This window comes from Tauraco erythrolophus, chromosome 6 (genome assembly GCF_009769465.1).
Source record: "Tauraco erythrolophus isolate bTauEry1 chromosome 6, bTauEry1.pri, whole genome shotgun sequence".
NCBI lineage: Eukaryota > Metazoa > Chordata > Aves > Musophagiformes > Musophagidae > Tauraco > Tauraco erythrolophus.
In genome coordinates, this window is record NC_141470.1 from 10,006,317 (window position 1) to 10,019,090 (window position 12,774).

Below are 12,774 nucleotides of genomic sequence, written 5' to 3' on the forward strand. Positions count from 1 at the left end.
GGAGGATGAAGCCTTTTATCCTCCCTACTTGAACTTGACATCGATGCCCGCTTAGAAGACCCTGCTGTGAGTGCAGCTCCTGAATAGCTGTGTGGCTCACGAGATGGACTCAAACGCTTATTGGAATATAAAAAGGGAGCTTAGAAAATAGGGTCATTGTCCTTTCATGGCCAGAAGGGAGAAATGTTCAGGTCGGCAACACTGAGCTGGTTTGAGGTGGATGCTGGAGGCAACGATGGGTGGTGGTGGGCTTTCAAGAGATGACTACGAGATCTCTCGCCCTCATCAAAAGCGATATGGGGAGAGAGGCAAGTGGTCCTGGCTCTGCAGCCACCCCATCCCTCCTTGGCACACCTCGGGGAACCAGGCAGCAGTACGTGGAGGTCCCCAGCATCTCACCAAATGGCCCCATGGGAAACCAGAAAAACTAAAGCCGACCTGAAGAGAGTTAAGGAGCCTCCGGGGAGACTCGCCTTGACTGTGGAGACAGAGGTGGCTGGGGAAGCAACCAGCTGAAGTGAGCAGCTCCTCCTCGCATGATTGCAGCTCCTCACGCCTCTGCTTTGTGTTCAGTTTTAAACCTGAGATCGTTTGGTTTTGTCACATGTAGTCTGATTTAAAGATAGAAACGAACAACGAGAGGAGGAAGAAGGGAAAGGGAGAGAAACTGTGTGGACCCAGAAAAGAAAAAAAACCCATCACTCCAAGGATGACACAGGACACAGACATGCACGAACGGAGACCCCTGAGGTATTAGCTTTGCAAACTAGTGCAAGGCGAGGGAGAAAGCAAAGACAGCCGCAGCGAGAGATGTGCTTTGCAGCAGAGGCAGTTCACTGCCTACAGCTCCAGAAAGCAGCTTCTCAGCAAGCTTGACATTGGGATTTGGGGGCACGAGCTTGGCTCCCCACTGAGATGGGGGGAAGCAGCCAAATGCCTCTGAAAATAAGTTGGTCGTGGCCCCTGTGTGCTTGCAGAGCTTCGAGTCTGGCCAGCTTATCACCCGCTGGAAAGAAGGGAGCTGGCCTGGAGGGGAGTAGGGCCAGGGGAGTGCCAGCACCTGCAAAGACACTTCCCACGAGCTTCTCGAATGTGAAGCGACAGGTGAGGGAAGCCTGAAAAACCACCGCCCCCAAAGGGAAAATGGTGCCTCTACCTCCCAAGCAAGGAAGCTGAGGCGAGGGGGAGCCGAGGGGCTGGGGTGGGCAGGCAAGACACCCCTTGGCAAGAAATCGCAACTGCCACCAGCCTCCCCTCCCTGCCCCTGCTGTGGCAGCCTCCAACACCTTCCCCTTCCCCATACAGCTGGAGGTGACAGCCAGCACCCTTCCAGCCACTTTGGGTGACTCCCTCTTTGCCCTCTCCAGCGAGGATGGGCAGCTCAGGGGAGAAGAGAGGGGCACAGCTGGGATGGGGTGATGGCCGGGATGGGGACAATGGCTGGGATGGGATGGTGGCTGGGATGAAGGTGATGGCCAGGATGGGGATGAGGAGAAGCAGAGACCAAGGGGTGAAGAAGCGGCAGCAGCTTCCAGAAGAGAGTTTTCTGGCTCAGTTTGTGTTGTAAGAAGGTTTTACGGTTTGCTTGTTCACTTTTTCGTTTCTAGAAAAAGTGCCCAGAAGAGTCTCCTGTCTCCTTGTCGCTGTGCCCAGAGGGAAGGCAGGGGGGAAATCTTTGTCGTCGACATGAGCTATAGAAGGAGCCACAGGCCTCAGATATTGCTTAGAAACTCGTATTTCAGATTTAAATACCATACACAGTAAAAATAGAGCTGAAAGTACCGCCCCACATTGTCTGCAAATCATTGCCAGAATGAACAGCTTCAATAAATTAAAAACAAAACAAAAAATTTGAAATATTATTTACGTCTCCATAAAAATCGCAGTAAAACCATTTACCTTTTCCTTTGTGTGTGTGTTTTCGGGTTTTTTTTTCTTTATATTATATATAATATATATTTATATATGTATAGGGCTGCTCCAGTGCAGCATTTTTAGGATACTTAGCCAGAGAAACACAGGGGAGCATGCTTAGTGCACCTGGGTGCAGAGAAGGGGCGGCCACGGTCCGCCCCCCCCCCAGGCTCCGTGCCCCATCCCCGCAGCCAAAATTGCGACCCCTCCCCCTTCCCGCTCGAATTTTACGCCCAAATTTCAAGCGCGGGTCTCCGAGGGCTGGGACCCCCGGGGGACAAGGAGCGGGGCGGGCGCAGGAGGGACACTAAGCATCCACCGTTATGTTTCCCGACTCTGGAAAGACTCGTCCGCCTTCGCTTCGGTTTCGGCGCGCGCGCGCGCTCCTGAAAACGCACGCGCGGGTATAAATACTCCCTCTCCACCCCCGCCGCCCCCCCCTCCCCTCCCCTCTCCCCCCCCAGCTTAAATATTCCCCCGCCCCGTCCCCATCCCTGCTTTCCAGGCACCCCAGGCGGGTGTCAGGACACCTCGATGATCTCCATGCTGCCCGAAAAGCTGGACTGTTTGCCGATTTTGCCCAGCTCTTCCCGGGCCCTGCCCTCGGACATGGTCTCCTCGAACTCCATCTGGCAGCTCCTCCGCTTGAACTGCTTCTCGGCGCCCGCCTCCTCGTGCCAGCTGTGCCGCCCGTCCCGCGGCTCGGCCCGCGCCTTGTCCCGCAGTCTGATCTCGCAGCCGCCCGCCGCCCCGCCGCAGCCGAAGGGCGGCGGGTACGGGCCGGCGCCGGCGAACAGGCTCCCGCTGCTGCCGCCGGCGCTCCCGGAGTCCGTGCCGAAGTACCAGCCGGCCTCGCCGGAGGGGGTGCTGGGGGACTCCAGGTGCGCCCCGCTCCAGGCGGCGGCGGCACCGGGAGGGGCGGCCCCGGGAGCGGCGGCCGGCTGGCCGAGCCGCGGCGGCAGCCCGTCCTCGGCGCCGGGGCTCTTGCGTGCGGCGCCGCCGCCGCCGTTGAGGCTGAGCCCGTGGGCCGGCGAGCCCGCCGGGTGCCGGTGCTTCCGCCGCTGCCGCACCTTGGCCTCCAGCAGCAGGTCGGGCGCGCTCGGCCGGTCGGGGCTGTCCGCCCCCGGGGAGAAGGGCCCGAGGCCGCCGGGGCCCGAGGGGCTGTCCAGCTTGCAGAGCTTGGGGGCGTCCCCGGGGCCGGGGGGGCCGGGGGGGTCCTGCCGCAAGCCGGGCGAGTAGGCGGACTTGATGTCCAAGGAAAAGGAGCGCTTCAGGCGGTTGGTGTCCTGGATGCGCTCGGAGGAGAGGTGCAAGCCGTTGAGCCCCTGCTGCAGGGCGGTGGGCGACAGGACCTTCGGGGTCCCGCCCTGCCGCTCGGGGTCGCGGCGGGGGGACGCGGAGCCGGCGCCTCTCGGCACCTCCTCGGCCTTCTCTGAGGTAGGTGGTGGTGGGGGGTGCCGGCTGCCCTCGGTCGCCTCCGCTGGGTCCTGCTGGGCATCCCCCTCGCCCCGGTCGCCCTTCGACTTCAGGGCCTTGAGGAGCTTCAGGCTCCTCTCGTACTCCAGAAGCTGGCCCAGGAAGTTGAAGTTGGGCGAGATGGATGGGCGACGGTCCTTAACGAACCTGCCAAGAGGGACAGACAGCCCCGGTTGGTGCCCGGTCCTTCAGCGGGTCACCCCTACTCTCTCAGCCTCTTTGGGGAGAAGAGGCGTCGTCCAGTACCTTCTGACCAAAACCTCCAAAGGAAGGGGTATTGGGGAGCCACGGGGCCTCAGCATGCCCCAAGGGTAGAGCCGGGACTGCCTCCCACCTCCATTTTACTGCTCCCAACCATTCCTCATTGCATGCACTTTATGAAGGGAGGTTTGGTTTGGTTTCACTGGGACTCAGCCGAGGCAAGACAGCTTCAAGGAGCTCCCACCCTCTCCTCTGAGCCCGGCCTGCTTTCCTTCCCTGGAGTGACGCACACCAGCGCAAACCCCTTCTGCCATCTGGGGAAAACTCACCTGTAAGCATCATCTGACGACATACCCATGGTCTTCATGATGTAGGCGATGGCAATGGTGGCTGATCGGGAGATCCCAGCCAAGCAGTGCACAATCACCTGGCAGCTGGACACCTTGGCCTTGTCTGGAGCACGGTAGAGGAAAGAGGAAGAAAAGCATCGATGGGGTCAGAGATGGTGAGCAAAATGACTCTAGCCTCCCTCCCCAACGCTTAACCCCTTTGTGCGAAAGAACAAGGGTTGCTGGGAGAAAGACCATGGAGGACAGAAGAAAAGTTCAGGTTTCAAAGACTGGAAGGTCTGCAATCATTGTAACAAAAGCTCACCAATGAATTCAATGGACTTATCCAGCCAAGGAAGCAGCTTCTCACAGTAGTTGTCATTGACAGGAATGCGCATGAAGTGACTATCACAGATGAAGTCTGGCTTGGGACAGGAGTTGCTGGCGTTGAGGACATAGCTTATCCCGTTCTGCGTCATCAAGTCCTGGTGGGAAAGAAGCAACCAAATGACAGGCTGAGTTCAGCCAGCACTGAGTGCTGAAGATCTGCCTTGCCATGCACTCTCTGCCTTTTCCCATCCCTGTATTGTCTCCTGTGGGTCTCCCACTGCTGTCTTGGCCTAGTTGATGGTAGTATGGCAGACATCAGCTGAGAAGGTTGTGTCAGTTTAGAAGACACCGGTTTGAATCTCAGCAGATCTTTGGTCCAAGGAAAAGTAAGCAAGACCAAAGACACCTGGAAGGAGGTCCCAGAGGGGAAAATTCAAAAACCCTAGTATGAGAGGAACAGGAAAATGAAAACTCTGGCTGAAAGCTTTGAAAGTATCAGCTGAGGGAGAGAGGAGGCACATGACCAACAGAGTGGGGCGAGTCATTGGTAGCACCCTATGCCAACCAATGTCAAACCATGTGTTTGCTCCCACACCCCTCAGAAAGCCACTGGGAGTTGTTCTCCTCCGTGAACATACAGTCTTGTGTTGGGACATAGGCAAGTGGTGAGGTGAACCATCTCTTCCGTCTTTCTGACAGTGGAGCGAACCTGGACTTGTTTTCTGTGACTTTTCTGCTTTGGCCACTCAATGGCCACCATCACTGCCCATATTCTGACTCAGTAAAATGCAATGGCACAAGGGAGACCTTAGGGTCAGAAGAAAAATTGCAGTGAGGGGGCGAGGTTTGACCTATGGGCCACCCATCAGGGAACTTGCTTGCTGGGTGTGTACTGCTGCGTCCACACCAACCTCCATTCCTTCCCTCCCATGGCAATGACCAGCTTCACCTATATGTGGTGCTTGCACCAACTTGATGGCTCCTCTGACTCCTGTCTCTTCCCCCATCTCATCAGATTAGGTATCACCTGAACAACTGGCTTATAAAAAAATGGGAGAACATCTGTGCCAGCTGCTGAGTCTCAGTGCTTGGTCTGCGCTATTCCAGGGAAGACTCAGAATTAAACAGAAGGAGAAAATGTGGAGATGAAAGAGTCCTTCCACAAGACAGAGTGCATGGAGCTACCATGTGGGATCTCTCCTTTGCACCATGCTGGGGAAGAGAAGCATTGCCCATGCATGGCCCCTGCACTTGACCTCACTCTGCTGCCTATGAATAGAGCATCTTCTGGCCACATCATGAGGGCAGCAGAAAACACAGCTCCAAAAGATGAACAAAACCCTCCAAGGAGGCAGGGCAGGAAGGAAACCATCAATTTCCCTGCCTGACATTGGCTCCTGAAGAGACCGCACCAGGATTTTGGCCTTGGCTTTCCAGCGGCCGGCTCCTGCCCACCCCAGCAGGCTCTGCAGAGCCCGGCCTCGGCTCGGCGGAGCCAGTCCGGCTCCCGGGCTCGCATTCTTGGCATTTTTCTCTTTCATTTCCTTCTACTCCCTGTATATAATTTCTCTCTCCCTCCTTTCCGTCTCCAACCCCCCTCTGGCGTCGTGGTCCTTCTCCCCCCTTTGCCTGCCCCGGGCGAGGACGCCTGGCCGGCTCCCTCCTGCCCGCGGTAGGCAGGCGCCCGGCAGCATTTTAACTGCAAATCCTCTTTCTTTCTTCTCGCCGTTATTTTTCCTTTAAACAAAATTCCTTCCTTGGCATGACATCACAGCACAGCCCTTCCAGCACCTTTGAAAGGGCACCGTCTCTCTTTTCTCCTCTCTCCCCATGGCAAAATGCGGTTCATTTTTGGGCCTCGTGAACAAGCCCCTGGCCAGAGCTGCCTGTCCCCAGGCTGCTGCGGCTGAACACCCCAGCTTGCTGCCGCTCTCTCTGGCTCCCAAGGGGATCACAGCATTGCTGAAAGGAGTGTTATCAGGTAGCCTGGCCGGTTAGGCGGGTGGGTGCAAAGCTGGCTCCCGTTCCACATCTCTCTCCAGCTTATGGTAACTTCTTCTCCAAGCCCAGGTGTTTTCCCAGCCGTGCTCCTCTTGCCCCTGAGTTTGCTACGGGCACTTGGGAAGAGTTTGACCACCCCAAAGCTCATCACTGTAAGATGACTCATCTTGTGACCACCCTCCCCAGCTCTGCCTGGCTCTGCCTATGCGCTCCCTGCCTTCAGCCTCCTGGTAGGGTCAGACCGACCACGTGTGGTCCTCCCACTGGGCAGGAGAAGAGTCCTTAATGCCCTCACCCATCTGCATGACAGGGTGGATGTGTCCCCTTGACAGGGCTGTACCTTGTTTAGGACATCTTTCTGGGAGCCCAGGTAGAGATGCGGCAGGATGCGCGTGGGGCCGACGTTGGCCACAGGCAAGCATGGCTGGGAGATGCTCATCGGCAGGATGGCAGCTGGCTTCCCCTCGCAGAGCCCTGGGAAGCAGGATGAGAAGGTGGCAAAGCCTCCTGCAGAGAAAATGGGGACATTGAGCTTGTAGCAGTGAGGCCAAGACCATCAGTACCTGGCACCCCAAGACCCAGACTGGGGACAAAACGATGATAAACCTGCAACACTGAGAACAGAGCCCTGAGGAACAAAAAGCCACCGGCCATCACTAACCAGTGCAGACGCTTTGTGAGGACTGTGCCACACACACGGAGAAAGGAATGGAGACCCAGCTCTGATTTTTCCTGCAGCAGCTGGATATTAATGCCCACGTGAGGCATCCCGCACTCCCTCCGGCTCTTCGCAACTTCATTCAGATGAATAATAGGAAGAGAAAGTCCTTTTCTTGGCTGCCTACTAGTCCAAGGACAATCAGAGTCACTTTTTGATAGTAAATCCCACCAGAGTGGGATGATGACAAGCAAGCCTGCTGAGGTGCAAAGCTCCCTGGGTTGGGAAGGTCAGCCTAAACCTTGCCATAATGGCTATGCTTAAGCATTGTGGTTTCTGAAAGAGGCCCCTTCTGCCCAGCCCCACCGAGCCCATGATTTCTGCCACATCGGACCGGACCGGCACATTGGTACCTGCAGGACATTGCTGTTTTTCATGCTCTGACCTTACTGAACGTGACAGCAAGCCGTGCCCAGTTTACTGCACCAAGCTGCTGGGCAGTCATACCTAGCTTGAGCATCTTGAAGCCCGGTATTGAGAGAAAACCCCCAGATGAGGATGCAATAGGTGGCATCTGACAGCCAGAGCTATCACCACGGTGTCTGACATGGTCAAAAGCATGATCTAAATATGAATGAGCCTGCCTGAAAGCCAGTCTCCAGCTCAAGCAGCAAGAGCACTGATTTGAGCAGGTCAGCAAGCATTGCCCTGCCTGCATGGTGGGCAGCTCGGGGAGCTGCAAAACGCCCAGTGCTGTCGCACGTCCTGTGGGGCTGCGTAAGGCCACTGATGATCCTGATTTGCTCTCACTCACTGATCCCATTCCCTGAGGTAGAACCAGGTATGGCTAGTGGTGGCCCAGCCTCATTACCCTCCATCTGAGGACGTCTGGGCAGCAGCTTGGTGCAACATGGAGACCCTTGGGTTGTATCAGCCCAACCAGTCTCCCCTGAGGTTTTCTCAGTCATGCAAATGAGCAGATGCAGCTTGACATCACCCAAAGAGCAGAGGAGACTTTGAGGCTTGATCACCTTTGACTATCAGAGAGATGAGGATGCCCCCATGAGATCCTTCTGAAAGTCCAAGTCTCTAGACTCAGCACCATGGGAGACCCTGGCCCATCTCCACAGCTAAACAAGACCTTTAAATAAGCCTTTGGTAATGACCTTTCCATTCGGTCCCTCTCCCCTTTGGAAGCAGGGAAGCCTTGGCATTCTCAATTTACTTTGTCTAGCACCTTGCCAGCATTTCTGCTGACCCTCCCGGAGCACCTCCCTGGCTGGTGGTGTGGCACCTAGGCTACGGCAGGGTGCGACTGGTGCTGCAGACAACTCAGCCCACGTGTTTGGGAGGTAAAGGTGATGGAGAAGCCAGAGCAGCACACGAAATCATGCTCACACCACCTGGGAACATCCAAGGTCCTCCATTACCCTCCATCTCAGCAGCTCCTGGTGTCAGCTCCCACTGCCACAACAGAAACATGTCTTCCAACCAACCTCTTTCTTCTCCTCCCTTCTGTTTTCCTGGCTGGCAGCTAACACAGCTCCCAGCTTCAAAACCCAGCCAAGCCAGGACAGGTAGAGTTAAAGCACCTTATCTTCTCTAGCGTTTCCTTTTCTCTGGCTCCCTCTGAAATGACATCACCTCTCAACTGGGACATTAAATCAGAGCGAAAGCAGGAGGCCCAGTGCAGGTGCAGCACAGCTCCGGTTACTGCTCATCCTGCGCTCTGTCCCCATTGCCAAGGAACATAAATCACCACCCAGAGCCCTGCGTGGACATGTGCAACCTCCCCGCTTTGCCCCATGCCTGAGCACACATCGCTGATGCCTGGAGGATGCTCGAGCAGAAACCCTGTGGGAAGGGTTTCCTTCAGCTGCCCCAGGGAAGTCTGGAGCACATGGGGTCGAGTGGGGTGCAGATTTGACCCATGGACTCGTGCGAAACAGCATGGAAATTTTTCTAAAGGAACCGGCTTGTTTTGGGGGAGCAGGGCGCATGCAAACACAGCCCTGGAGATCGGTGCCCATTCTGGTCTCCAACCTCTTGCCCTCACTTGTACTGGTCAAGAGCCACCCAGGGCCACATACAGCTTTGGATCACTCTTTAAAAGCCGGGAGTGTGGGGTGATGTCAGAGCTAAAGCAAGTCAGGGCACGCCGCTGAGTGCTCTCTCCCCCTCACCTGCCTCTGCCGGCACTCGGCCGGCAGCAAATCCTCTGTCAGCCCTGCCCGGGGAAGTCCAGGCAGGAGCAGAGGAGGCTGTGAAGCAGGTGGGGATGTGCACACAGAGTGGTGGCAGCACCCTCGGCTGTGGTGCCTACCTCGGCATGCTGCCTGGAGGACACTGGCACCCAAAATGATGCCCATAGCTTGCCCAAGCAAAGCCTCAAGCCTGTGTCTGGGAGCCCGGGCATGCTCCCATCCCGCCTGTCCTCATTTCCCTCCCACTCGCAGCTGCCGAGGGCAGCCCAGGCTCAGGGGAAACCCTAGAGATGGGGCCGGGTACCCGACGCCATCCCAGTCTCAGAGCGGTGCTCACCCCACCCCACACCGGCTGCTGCAGCATGCCTTTCATTTTTAGAAAGGGAAGCAGCTCTTCAAAACAATCCCAAAGGCAGTGAATGTCCCTGGCTGGGCTCCAACCGATACCTGGGCTTTCCCCACTCCATACCCCAGGCCATGGATCCCAGCTTCTGCTGGGAGAGAGTGGCAGAGCCCCACAGGGAGGAGCCAGGGCAGCACTGGGGCTTTCTAGTCTATCCTCTTTATTTGCAGCACTGGTGCTGGCAGCGCCGTTTCTCTTGGCACGTGGGGAATTAAGCTCAGGAAGGATTTGTATCTGACGTAGAGTGGGTGCTTGGGGATCTCCAGTTTCTTCTTGATGCTCCTCTCAAGCCTGGCGAGGGCTTGCTGGGGAGGAGCTGGTCTGTGCATGGCATGGCCCCCTGTGCTGCTCATGGCTCCAGCGCTCCTGAGGGCTCTCAAAACCATTCCCTGGAAAAAACAGCGTTTTTCTGCCTCCTGCAATTACCTGTGTCTGGTGGAGGTGGGGCCCAGGAGGAGAGGGGGGATGTTTGGGCACAGGGAACTGGGCTGGAAGTGGGGACACCTTTGCTGCTCCTGCTGAAGACAGAGGAAAGAGGAGCCAAGAACCAGCATCGGGCAGGTCCCTGGGAAGCGAAAACCTCCCCCCAACTTTGAGGGGGCTCATTCAGCAATGACCTCGAGACATAAAAACCCTTAGCGGTGTCCAGCTCAAGGTGGAGCTGAAGAGAAATGCAGCTTTCAGGAGGGAAGGGAGTGCTATGACCTCCCAGAGAAAACAGGGAAACTGAGGCACGGGGTGTTGCAGCAACTTAGTGGCAGAAGAGTGCAACATCTGAAATCTCATTTCTTCTCCCATTCTAGGCTTCACTCACAGGGTGCTGACCCCCCCTTCCACCTCTGGCTCTGCCCTGCAGAGACCCTCCGAGCCAGCTCCCAGACCTGCTCTGCATGACCCAGGCAGCAAACAGAGGAGGGGAAAGAACCCCATAACTTCTTCCCATCTCCCCATCTTTGCCAGACCCTCCCCCTGCATGTTTTCCAGCTGAACATCTATGACAACTTTCCAGTGAAACTGGATTTGTTGGGAGAACAGACGTCACAAAGGTGGCCAGCCCAGGAATCATTCCCAAGCCCATCCACCAGCCTGGGGGAAGATGCCAGTAGCATCTTTGAATAAGCCCCTGTGGTACCAGAACTGCTGTAACCAGTGGGGAACCCGGTGACTCTTCTTGAGCATAAAGCAGCCAACGGCACAGCAAGGAACCCCTCTGCCAGTCTCTGCACCAGTGGCTGCATAGGACCCTGAGGTGGCTATAACTGAAACGAGCAAAAAGCCCTGTGCTGGTGCTGGGCTGATGGGCATGGAAGGAGATCAGAGGGTGGAGGGAGAGAGGTGTTGAACTGCCGAGCTGGGACTCTGCTGCACCTAGAGACCCCTCTGCTGCCTTGGCTGTCACATTCAGGTGGTCTCTGGGGACATCCAGCTCATGGTTGGGACTCTGATAACATCTCAGGCATCACCCATGACCTGCAGGTTGCCCTTCTGCCAAGGCAGGGCAGCAGCGGTGGTGCAGAGAGGGTGCCACAGAAGGTGACAAAGTCCCGGCTAGGGACAGGGATGTGGTGTGGCATTGTTTTCCTCCTGCTGGCAATCCTCAGCTTCGGGGATCTGCGATCTGTTGAGCTGCACAGAACATGAGGGGAAGATGCTGCTGAGGATAAAAGGAAGCGTGGGACACATTAAGCAGGGCTATCCCAGCTCCCTGCTGCTCCCTGTGTCTTCCACACCAAGGCCACTAGGCTGGAGGTATAAAGTGGAGACAGGGACACAGTGGGGTTTGAAAACTCTCACATCTTGCTTTGATGGCTGCAGACTGCCTGTTCACCTCCAGGACCCACCTCCTCCAGAGTCTCTTGAAACAACCCTTCAGCCTCCCATCAACTTCAAGAAGCTGTGAAAGGGCTGCCCAGGGCACCTGCCTCACCCTAAAACCACTCTTCAGGAGACCCACACACTCTTTGAACACCCCCAACCCCAGGAGTCTCCTAAATGCACCCCCACACACACCCCGAGACACACCGAGCAGCAGCAACATGTCCTGTTTGCCAGCCTCCCACGTGCATGGTGAAGCACATCCAACCCAAAGTCTCCCAGCAGGAAACAAGGAAGAAGAGGTGACATGTCATCCTGCTGTGCCATCAGTTAGGAGGAAGGGAACAGGCACAGCTGGAACTGCAAATCCACCCTGGGCCAGCAGCAGCCACCACATCCCACCTCCTCACCCCCAGCTCTCACACCAGGAGCTGGCAGGAGACCTATGGGGGTTATTAAAGAAGTGGTTTACAGCCAGCCCTCATTGCTTCTTTAATGAGTGTTAAAGAGCAGCAGCTGGAGCTGCTCACACACCAGATCCCCATGCAGGTGCTGGAACTTTTGCAGCAGCTCACAGCCCCACCAGTGGATTTTGCACCTGTGCTTGTGCTAGAGACCCTCTGATCCCCTAAAGCTCCTGGTGGTCGAGGGGGCTGAGAGAGGCCGGGCTCTGCCCAGCTCTCATTAAAATGCCTGTGGTGGCTGAGAGCTGCTGCCAGGGCGGCACGTGGCGAGGGCCAGCAGCGCGTGCAAGCCAGCACGTGCCTCGGCTGCTGCTGAAGCAGCCGCCATGCCAGCATGCCTACCCCACTGCTGTGCCAGCCCGGTGGTCAGGATAGTGCCTGGATGTCCCCTCCCCATCACCCCAGCCCTCTGGGGACACACTGCTCCCAGTGCTCCAACACATCTGTCCCCAAGTGTTAAGCCACCTTACTGAATTGAGGCATGGCAGAGGATGATGAGAGCAGGGGGGACCTGCAAGGCCCCAGCCCTCGTCTGCATCATGTTCAGGTTCGGCAGGGCAGTGAGCCCAAGCGCTCAGCCAAGCATCTCTACGGCAGGTTGAATTGGAGGAAGGAAAGTGGAGGGGCCAGGCACACTGTATGTCAACCCCCAGAGCTGCTGGGAAAATCCTTCTTTGCAAAACACTGGCTCTCATGCTGGGTGGGAACCTGTTGGTGCCAGCGGCTAAGCCGGGTGGCATGATGAAACACTGCTTACTGCTACCCTTACTCACTGTGCTCCAGGAAGCTCCAGGGCTTTGTCAGCACTTCCCACTGCCTGGGACATTTTTGAGTTTTCCCCTACCTCCATCCTCACTATTCCCCTCTTGGCATTGCAGCCCCCTTTGCTTTTCCCCAGCCCTGTCAGCAACACCTGGTGCAGCAATGCCCAACGCGGGCAGCTCAGTGCAGCAATGCCCAACGCAGGCAGCCCGCTTGC

At 56.7% G+C, this 12,774-nt stretch overlaps 1 protein-coding gene across 1 annotated transcript in view; it reads right to left on the bottom strand.

Moving 5' to 3' along the window:
- Nucleotides 1–2,435: 2,435 nt before the first annotated feature.
- Nucleotides 2,436–12,774, bottom strand: part of DUSP8 (dual specificity phosphatase 8) — a 28,135-nt gene continuing 17,796 nt past the window's right edge. Inside the window, exons 3-6 of the mRNA XM_086613737.1 lie at nt 6,592–6,758; nt 4,246–4,405; nt 3,921–4,044; nt 2,436–3,537 (exon numbers count right to left, since the gene is read on the bottom strand). Coding sequence (XP_086469863.1) covers nt 2,436–3,537; nt 3,921–4,044; nt 4,246–4,405; nt 6,592–6,758 — 1,553 coding nt within the window. The remainder of the gene's footprint in view (nt 3,538–3,920; nt 4,045–4,245; nt 4,406–6,591; nt 6,759–12,774) is intronic.